The sequence below is a fragment of the Haemaphysalis longicornis genome, unplaced genomic scaffold (genome assembly GCF_048455015.1).
Source record: "Haemaphysalis longicornis isolate Haplotype H1 unplaced genomic scaffold, Haemaphysalis longicornis Haplotype H1 scaffold_6, whole genome shotgun sequence".
NCBI lineage: Eukaryota > Metazoa > Arthropoda > Arachnida > Ixodida > Ixodidae > Haemaphysalis > Haemaphysalis longicornis.
Window position 1 is genome coordinate 35,694,118 of NW_027526407.1, and position 10,553 is coordinate 35,704,670.

General features: G+C 47.4%; 1 protein-coding gene and 1 pseudogene across 1 annotated transcript in view; both read left to right on the forward strand.

Moving 5' to 3' along the window:
- The window catches only part of LOC144142970 (cell cycle control protein 50A-like), a 29,466-nt gene extending 28,407 nt beyond the window's left edge, over positions 1-1,059 (forward strand). Inside the window, exon 8 of the mRNA XM_077674798.1 lies at positions 915-1,059. Coding sequence (XP_077530924.1) covers positions 915-1,059 — 145 coding nt within the window. The remainder of the gene's footprint in view (positions 1-914) is intronic.
- Positions 1,060-10,243: 9,184 nt separating this feature from the next.
- LOC144142971 (dynein light chain 2, cytoplasmic pseudogene) overlaps positions 10,244-10,553 on the forward strand; it is a 312-nt pseudogene continuing 2 nt past the window's right edge.

Consider the following 10,553-nt stretch of genomic DNA (forward strand, 5'->3'; position numbering starts at 1 on the left):
TTCACATTGAAGAAAGACCCGCCGCGGTGGCTCAGTGCCTAAGGCGTTGTTCTGCTGAGCACGAGGACGCGGGTTCGATTCCCGGCCACGGCGGCCGCTTTTCTGATGGAGGCGAAAAGCGAACATGCCCGTGTGCAGTAGATTTCGGCGCACGTTAAAGATCCCCAGATGGCCAAAAATAATCCGGAGCCCTCCACTACGGCGCGCCTCATCGCCTGCGTTACGTCGGCGCGTTAAACCCTGCAATCATTCAATCACATTGAAGACAGAGGCGACAATGGTCGTGTCATAGTTTGTTTACTATGTGACGAAGGCAAACGCGTATACACGTGTGAGGAATTGCCGCCATTACCATGGAATGCGTTCTCAGTGGTTTGAATAGTTCGGTGTTTCCGATGTAGCATAGCGATCCTCAGCAGCGGTCGCGGTCCGCACATTAAATGTTTCATGTCATGTGCCACAACGTTTACTGAGGCAACCATAAGTTAAGTACCGTTTGTCTAGGCAACCCATCAGCAGCGTCATATATTCATTGCGTGCCTGCATACTCGTGTGGCTCTTTTGTTCAAACAAAACGCAATGAACAAATTGTGAGTACTGTCGGCGTGAAAGAAACGCTAAAGCAAAAATATGAACCAGAACATTCAAAATTCGAAAAAATACGGTTCGCAGAGTTCATATATTGCACGCTATTGCTATATTTGGAAATCCACTTTTCCAAACTTTGTTTTTGTAACTAAGCCAGCTGTAATTTTGGCTTGCATGCAAAGAAGTCGTGCTATTTGTGCGTTCCGGTTCATATTTTCGTGTTCACCTTTCTTTTGACGCCGATACTACATACTTCAGTCCTATTTAAAACTACGCCCTATTTACACGGACTGTTCTCGCTTTTCGACGAACCCCATCGTGCGCAGAGAGTACCCCATGCCAGAAGTATCGGACTTTTGGGAGAAGCCAAAGCCCGTGAAAGGCCGCAAGGCGTCAATGCACCCGCGGGCCAAAACCCGTCGGGGCAGCGCGGGAGCCAAGAAGGACAGTGATATGAGCCAGTCGGAGTGAGGCCACCGCCCAGCCATATCATTCCGAAGGTAAGGGAGAACGCTGCACTGCTGACCGAGACTGGCTTCTCAACGGGTCACTTGATACAAGGTGGTGCGACAACAATTGAACACTTTATTAAAAAAACAACGCCGTTCCACTCAATCTGAAAGCTGTCGGTACTTGTGCAGAGCAGTGATCCGTCATAATGTGCTGTACCGCCCTTATCCGCTTACTGCTACTACCTCATGCAATTCAAATTTCCCGCCTTCGCAGTGCTCGCCCGCCCCCTGCCTGCAACTTGGCCAGCCGGAATCCTGTTCTTTTTGTGATTGCTTTTCTACCCGCACGTGCCGGCGTTGCACTGCCCGTTTTTTTTTTTTTTTTTTTTTCGCTTACTATCGTAGAAACCAATCCAACGACCGTTGCTAACTAAGTTAACGCGGGCGCTGCCCGTTATTTACGTATATTTTGCCTCAAATGTACCTACACTTTTTCTTTGCGCCAAACAATGAGGAGAGGTTTGACAAGCGCCAGCGGTTCACGAGTTTCGAACGCCTATGACTATATAAACTGTTTGGCTTTCAAAGCCTCTGGGTTACGCCGCGACAACCGAACGTCGTGTGTAGGTTTACTTTGGTCTAGCGAGCGAGATACGGCTATGACGCGAGCGGCCAAAGTGCTCTGCACTTTAAAATCGCTCCCTGTTGCCGGAATCGAACTTGGCTCCCTCGCGTTGTAGAGCCGGCGTCTATCAGATTGCTCCATTTCGACACAGTCGAAGCGAACGCCAAGCAGCAGGTGCGGGTCCGCGCCTTGCACCCCAGAACCAAACGTTAGGCCTACGCAGTTCACACCCGATAGTTGCTGTGGGTATTTTAGAAAAGTGGTGCGTACCTCCAGAGTACCACATACTCGCAGTGTAGGATTGGCCAATCAAAGTATCCATCCCGGGAAAGCTTCGAGTTTAGCCACGGTCGTTTTTATAAAGAGGGGTGCAACATTTTGTAGCGTATGCTACACTGGCCGAGGTTGAGCAGTTTCGCGTGTGCCGTGAAGGCCCTTCTGCGCAAGCGCTAGGGACACTGGATTGAATTGGATTGGATTGGATTGGATTAAAGTGGATTGTGTTGGATTGTGTTGCGTCATAGCCGCGGCAGAGGCACTCGCGCCGGCACGTGCCCTGGTATGCGGCTCAATTGCGCAGTAGCCAAGTCTGACGCGGCACCGGAGCCGTTTGATAGCCGTTTCGTGTGGCTCGTGAATAGCCGTGCTCAGCATGCGCGAGGAGCAGTGACTGGACAGGACTGGACTGTACTGGGCTGGATTAGACTGAATTGGATTGAACTGGACTGGACTGTACTGGACTGAATTGGAATGGATTGCTGAACCTTAGCTCACGCTACGTATATCCTGGCATAGCAGAGCAAAGCCACTACTAAGTTTTTTCTGTTTCTGTTGTTAAGGCACGTGAAATTCTGCAGCCATCCGCTGCTCATAACGTCTCGTTTAACTCCTCATGGAGCACATTAGGCTTTTGCTTTAAGAAAACCAAATCCGGCAGAACATACTATCCGGCCACTTTATAGAGGGTAGCGTCATCGTCATAAGTGTATTCACTGCGAACAAACCAAAACTTTGCTGAAACCATATAAACGTGACTATAAACTGCTATATGGTATCGTATGATTGGTTACTTTTTCTTGATATTTTTTTCAGATAAGAGCTTCAATTTGGATGGCGGAGACGACTGTGGCCGGGTGTTCCAGGAACGCATCGCCGTCATATTATGCACATATTACCATTGTTTTAAGTGGCCGCTTATTCGCCAGTATTTTTACTTGTGCATTTATGTGTTATAATTGTTATCCTCATTACATAATCTTGCAAATAGTTGTGCAAGTTTATTATCTACGCCCGACCTTATATTATGCGCAGTACGAGATTATTTCGTTCAGTATATTTTGAGAGCGCCAGCGTGAAGCCCAGCACTGCAATCAGTACCTGCCCAATGCGAAGTTCACCTAATCTTAAGAGGTTTAGTCGCTTCTATTTAATTTATATGCAACGGTAAAGTTCTTAGCGAATTCCCCTTCACCACTAATGTCCTTCGTAGGAGAAAAAACGTGTGGTTATTACAAAACTTCGTAGGTATGCGCACCATTCTTAACCTTCTCCAGCAATGAGTCTGTGTGGCTACCAAATTGTTGTCTTGCTTCCGAAAGTAGTTTTGACTGATAAATGAATTCCTTAATAATAAAGTGCTATAAAAATGTTATTTCGGAATATACCGGCGCTCAACTCGTGTTGTTTATTCTTTGCAAAATATATGTGCCTTTATTTACCACCCACGGGTCGTACTAAACTTGCTTGATCCAGCCTACAGATATTACTGAACCATAAAATATTCACACCGCTCTGTATGCTATTGCGCCCATGATAGTAATCAGTTAGAAATGTTGTGGGTACGCCGAAACAAATTACTTGCTATAGCACGCTTCTCAACTGATGATGCTCCTGCCCGCCATCACCACCATTTAAGCCAGGTGGCCTTCGTCAGAGTTGCTGACGGTCGCCCAGAGACAAGCAGCCGATGGGCATCCACCTTTTTTCATCTTGTGAGGCAATAAACTTTTTTTTTTCCTTTTTTCCGTCACAATGTGCACGTGTTCACCAGTATCACAATGCTTGCTCAATAAAAATAGAACCAGGTTTATTGCATAACCGGGTTGGCGCATTGCGGAACGGTGGAAGATTTATCCCGCAACGCCAAGGCCGTGTGGGCCCCAAGCATGGTCTCACAAGTGGATCTATCTCCCTTTAAACAGGGCAGTTGTGTTTATTCATATAAAAATGATACTTTGAATGCAGAAGAGATCGACCTAACATCTCCTCTGCACACAAAAATAGACTGTCGGCGTGATTGAAGAGTTGGGACCGCTGTCTCGGCGCCTTTGCGTCACAGTCGAGGTGTACAAATACTTTAGAGAGCCCTATTGCGTTGGCCCTTCCACGTGATTGACAACTCGGTCGTCTAGATGCAACCCCACTAGCGCAATCTACTGGATCACTTTGGAACACTATTCCCATTATCTTGAGCAACTGTTTAAAAATCTTTCATGCACAATCAGAGAAGGCTAGGGATAGAGTCCTGGGCTCACATGTTAATGACCTAGGTTCAAGCCCTACTGATTTTAAGTTTTTCTTAAAAACGACCGACATTTTTCTTTTCAAATCCGAGATGTACGCATCGTTGTCAAAATTATGGATTGTTTTCTATACTTTGCGTCGGTTTAGCCCCCCACCACGTTTATTCGATCCGTTCTTCTAATACGACGGGGATAAGAGGAGAACGTCGGGTACGTCTAACCGTCCAGTTTTGTCAAACACGCGACCGTCACTTTACCCTACGAGTCCCGTTAGCTTGCGCAGATTGTCCCGTCACTTGTCGATATTCATTTGGAGAGAGAGAGAGAGAGATAGCTTTCATTGCACAAGCGACATCTTCAAAACGAGCAGTTCAAACCGAAACTGGAGAAGGCAGGAGAGGCCGCGTGGGGTGAGGAGAGCAGGCCCACGTCTCTAAACTGCTCGGGCTAGACCGCTTTCTAGGTAGTAATAGAGGGTTCCAGTGTATGAGGGTCGATGTATGAGGAGGAGGCGTTTAGAGGAGAGACATTCGGAAGGTGTGTGCTGTATCTTCGTGGACCCTTCCCAGCCTATGCTTAGTGTTCAGAATTCTTGGAAAGCAATCCTCCGACACACCGGCACTTGGCCACAGAACCAACGTGGCACGCTGTTTAGCATAACACTGTTAAACGTGCACACTTTCCTGAGTAGGCTGTTAGGTGGCATAGACGTGCCTGCATGCTCGCGAAGACAAGGATCACTCATATTTCCGCCTTTCACCATAAAATCTCTTGAAAACGGGCCTCTAATTGTTGCATACGATGGCGAGATGTTTGTGAGCGGGAGTTGACGGAAACAGATGGCTTTAACAAGCAGAGAGAAGCACAGCTTCCTTAACAATTCACTCCTGTATTATTCATGTTTGGTTTATGCGGCGGGGGCGGTTAAGTTTGGGCTAAGATAAGAAGGTGTATTACTGGCTGGCAGCCCGGAAGGCAGCTGTCCAACCAACGCAAAAGTTGCTGTACCAGTTGGGGCCACGGCATCCCACGGATATTTGCAGGCGGAATAGTGTAGCCCCCCAGGCAAAAGGACACGGTGATTAAGAGAGTTCCAGAAAAAAGTGGCATGTCCAATGAGTAGCTCATGGACAGGACCAATGCGTGTGTTGAATGCTTTGGCAGCCAGCACTTACTTGTTTAAGAGCGCCGTTGCGCGCAAAACCACAGACTAACCACGGAATCCTCTGTAAAGGCTAGTCTGAGTTGACATATCTGAATTTAGCACAGCGCGTAGGCTCTGAGAACCACAAATTCTGCAATGTGGCAGTAGTAGTACCCGTTCGGAATTCGCAGTATCTATAAGAGTTTGACGTAACTTGCCATGGTAACTTGACGTAACTTCACTGACGTCGTCCGCTTGTCGCAGCTGTTGTCTCATGTCTTGGCACGCGTTAAGAAATTACCTTTAATTCATGCTTGTTATAACTGTCGCTAGAATGCGCACTGCTCGTAACGCAGCATTCGCAACTAGGAAAGCTAAATCTAGTGCACACATCCCCGCTGCTGAATTTCGTGGTTTCACCCCGCACAGCAGCTCGTGCAAGTCGTCTTCAAAAAATTCAGGTTGAATGGTGTTGACTTTTTAAAACAATGGCTTTCATGGACAAATACAAAACAATACATAAGAAATTGGGCCCACGCAATGGCTCGCATTGTGAGTAACCAAATGGTTCGATGCGCACCGGCGCGATCGCCAACCTTTACCACTTGCTGTGGTCCTGCCTCGCCTTGAGGCCGACGAGACTGCGACACCTTGCGGCGACGGGCCTCCGCGTAGACGACGCCTCTGCATACGCCGCATGGATACATTGGCGCCATCATCGTTCACTCCTTTCAGCGAACATTTTCAGGTTCATCTAATCACCTTTCGTCATACCCCCATATATATTCCCCGTGGCGGAATAAACGTTCCTAGAAACAAAAAAAAAACACTTTTAATTGCTACTTAACATTAACATCATCACGATTGCGGCAATAATTATTGTGGTTGTTTCTGTAGCGAATAAAACTTATCTCAATTTTTCCGAAGAACTGCGAGCTGGGCGTGTTGGTACATGTTCCAGGTGGGATAAGCGCTACAGTAACAAGGACAAGTGAGTACACGGAACTCACGGGTCCCGTGTACTCACTTGTCCTTGTTACTGTAGCGCTTATCCCACCTGGATCAATTTTTCCGTCACTACCGTTGTTCGCCTGCTGCTGTTTTATGATGAGACATGCGCCAGCTTTACAAACTGTGCCCGCTCTTAGAGCCATTCCGCTTGTAGGCGTTGAAACCTATGTGCCATACTACTTCATACGTCTTCCACGTTGTCTCCCAGTCTCATCGATGTACGATAAACGGCAGCCCTGACATTTAAGCGTGTACAAGACACCGCTGTGTGAATTCGCCAGGACTCGATCCTGTGCTTTCGCCTACAAGCTTTGCCTGTCTGCAGAGCGTTTTGAACAAAAACCGCCGCCCAGAAAATTTTGTCCCACTATTGCGCACGTACACATCATGAGTCAGCAACGACAGCAGTTTTTTAAACACTGGGCATGCCACTCCTCTGAGTACCACGAATGCTGCAAGAAACTCGGCTGGGTTCGCCATTATGGGTCCCACTGTGGGTCACCAGGATGATGAGTATGTACTCTGGGATCTGTTTTTCAGACATTCACTTGTGACTTTCGCCACGCCGTTAGGCCATCAGTTAGGCCCAGAAAATTATGATTCCTTAATATTCTCTTTTATATAGATCATTGAAGGTGAGCTGTTACTGTACGACTAACTTAAGTGGAGAGTATAATGGTCATTACTACCCTTTTTCGATACCCGCATGGATAATTACGTACTCCAATACAATTAGAGATACTTCAGGAAGTTAGAAACACTTGCTGCTGAGTTAGTTTGTTAGTAGTACGCACGTAAACGCAAAATTGGCCAATGGCCTTGATAGCTGCCGTAAGCAGCTGATTAATTAAATTTTCTCAGAGGCTCTTCAGGTCTGATTCACTCACGCCTAGCCAACGTCAAGTGCGGCACGAAGAGAAGTAAACTTCGATCCCAGACTCTACACATTACGGATTCACGAGGTTCAAAAGTGACGCAGGTGCTTACTCCACCACTTCTTTAGAGTCACTCATAATATTCGTCAATTATGATGGTCGCTGTCATAAATAGCTGAATACTTTAATGAATTTGTACATTGCTTAGTGGTACCAAATATTGCGCCTTAATTGTGCGCAATGAAGATTGAGCGACAGTTGTGTGAGGAGTGGTGGTATTGGTTAAAGAAGTCAAAGATTTCTGTCAATCCCCTTCGTCAATTCGTCAATTATGATGGTCGCTGTCATAAATAGCTGAATACTTTAATGAATTTGTACATTGCTTAGTGGTACCAAATATTGCGCCTTAATTGTGCGCAATGAAGATTGAGCGACAGTTGTGTGAGGAGTGGTGGTATTGGTTAAAGAAGTCAAAGATTTCTGTCAATCCCCTTATCTTGTGGTACTTGAAAATGACGGCAGCATACCCCTTTACGCCTTAACGGGGATAGCCGTACCCATTAAGCTGTGTCTAGAGCGCCATCCGATGTTACTACAAGCACTCTACCACATCGAAGTCCACCGGAGCTTCTTAAAAAATACCGTGTTTGCCACTACGTCGGTCTACCTAACGTACTAACATAACATGACTTAGCAAACACAAAGCACTCCATTAAAACACCAAAAACTAACATAAGGCAAGAAAATTATAGGTCAATTTAAAACTGAAAAACAAATCGAGGTAAGACCCGGTCTCGAACCACCAGCATTGTCATTTAGAAGCTGGGACTGAGTCCCTACAAGGCTACACCACAACGACAGACGCTTGGGGGGCGCTAGCTAAGTTCTAAATATTCAAATGTCGTCAGATGGCACTCTAGCCTTGCCTACAGCGCTGAGCTAGAGAACCATCCAATAGCACTCCAGACACTGCGTTAAAAAAATTGAATCCCCTCTACGCTGTGAACGGGGTTGGAAAGCAACGCTTTAAACGACACCCACAGGAATTGCCCATGCGACGTCACTTTAATTTACACACGTGGCTCTACAAAGAGGGAAACCAGAGAATCTGCCTGCCGTTACCTGGAATTCGCGGGGGTGGCATCTCGAACGTAGCAGCAGCGTCGGCCACTGCCGGGCTAGAGCAGCGGACGCTGTAGCCGCTGTAGCACGGCCGTGAGTCGGGAGAAAAAAAAACAGAGAGAAGCGTCTTTCGAAGAGTGAGACAGCGGAATCTAGCCATTCTGGTGTGCTAGCTTGGGTATACACCACCGCGTGATACTAGCACGGACACCGAAACAATTCGGCATGTGAGCTTAGTGATTCCCATTTATACCTATTTAACCTAGTCACTTTAGTAAGTTTGAGAATTGCGAGAAAGCTGAGGGAATTTTTATAATCGCTATTTACCAGAATGAGTTGCTCCTTTCACCTTTTGTGATACCGCTTAAAACACAACCGAATTGATAATCACCAATTTAGAAACCGGCGTCCTATTCGTGGCAAGCAGTGCGCAAAAGGTAGCGTTTCTCTAGTGGCCAGTAGTTTCTTTAGTGATCACATAAAGACCACAGTCTGTATGTGGTCTTTACATTTTGTTCTCCCGCCCTGCAACTCAATTCCTAACGTATGTTTGCCATACGACCACTCAATTGCGTCGGGTGCGGGTTTCCCTGGAGGTGCTGTCGAACACGTTTATCAAGCCGTCCGAAGGCACCGCGCAATGCGTGCGAAGCTGCGCCAAAACAGGCCCAAAACAACCGTCTCTAAAGCAGACGACAAATCCGTACCCCCGACACTTCCGCGCGCGGAACAGTGGGTAAATTCGCCGCGCCATCTCTAGTGTGCTCCGTGAGTGAAATCCTCCGCTCCCCCCCCCCCCCCCTCCGCCCCCTTTCCTTCCTCCACCACCGCCTCCGGCGCGTTGGAAGTTTGTTATCCTGCACGCCACGAAAGAACCGTTGGCAGGCAGAGCTAGAAAGCTTTGCTTTAAAATGATTCGTATTCAGCACTGATGTATTCATGGTCAAGCGGACCTGACGAGCAATTAATGGGCATGCATTGTCTTCAGTGCGATCTGATGGCACTCCGGCTCAGTTGTGTAGCCATCACCAGAGTTCTGTCCGATTATATTGGAATTTAAAGACTGGGCTGGACCAGATCACAGCGTATGCCATTGTGGTGCAGAGATTCCGCCTTAGCTTCCTGCTACTGAGGGCAGTTGTTCGAGCCAGGCTTCAGCCTTCTTTATTGTTTCACATCTAAGTATCAAATCTAATTTTCATGGCTTAGGTAGGTTCCATTGTTTTAAATGATTTGTTTCTGTTACATAGGTTATGTTATGTTAGTTTACGTTACGTAAAGTTAATGAAGGGCAAACTAGTGCCAGATGCGGCATTTTTTTATCGAAACGCCCCGGCAGACGTCGCTTTAGTGGAGTGCTTGTAGGATCGTGGGACGGCACTCTGGGCACAGGATTTAAAATTCTTTGCATAGTAAAGAAACAACTTGCCTTGGCGGACTGGCTACTTCAGCCGGCGGTGTTTGCCAAATAATCATTAGGTCAATAGAATAATTATTTAAAAGAAGCTCTGTGACGTAAACGTGGTCAACACAATAAATATATACCTTTCCTCTTCCAAGCATTTAATTGGGTCCTTACCCAACCGGTATTATTATGTAAGTTTAAACTCCTCACCTAGAAAAAGCCGAGCATTTTTTTCTACGAATAGTTTTTAATAATACCTATAATATTCATTCATGCTTCAACTTCCTTTTCGTACGGTCAAGAAGCACGACCGAAACGACGAAGGCAAAGAAGCGGAAAAAAATTTCCTGGCCAGGCTGCGCACTGGAGACGGCCAGGGACGACTGCCGCTCCTAAAATTTCCTTCAGAGGCTGTCCCTCGGTCCCCTCTTCCAGCGCTTCTTCCGGCAGCCTGCACGACCCATCCTTTCACCGCGGTCTCTCATCACTCGGCCCGACCATGATGATGTCACAGCCGGTGACCGTCCCATCGAAACCTCAACCGCCGTCCAGGAAGGTTGTGATCAAGGCCACGGACATCCCCGAGGCGATGCAGGTCGAGGCGGTCAACGTGGCCCTGACCGCCATCGAGAAGCACAAGGTCCTTCGCGACGTGGCCGCGCTCATCAAGACCGAGTTCGACCGCAAGTACGGCCCCACCTGGCACTGCGTGGTGGGCCGCTCGTTCGGCTCCTACGTGACGTACGAGACCAGGCGCTTCACCTACTTCTACGTAGGACACATCGCGGTGCTCCTCTTCAAGGCCGGCT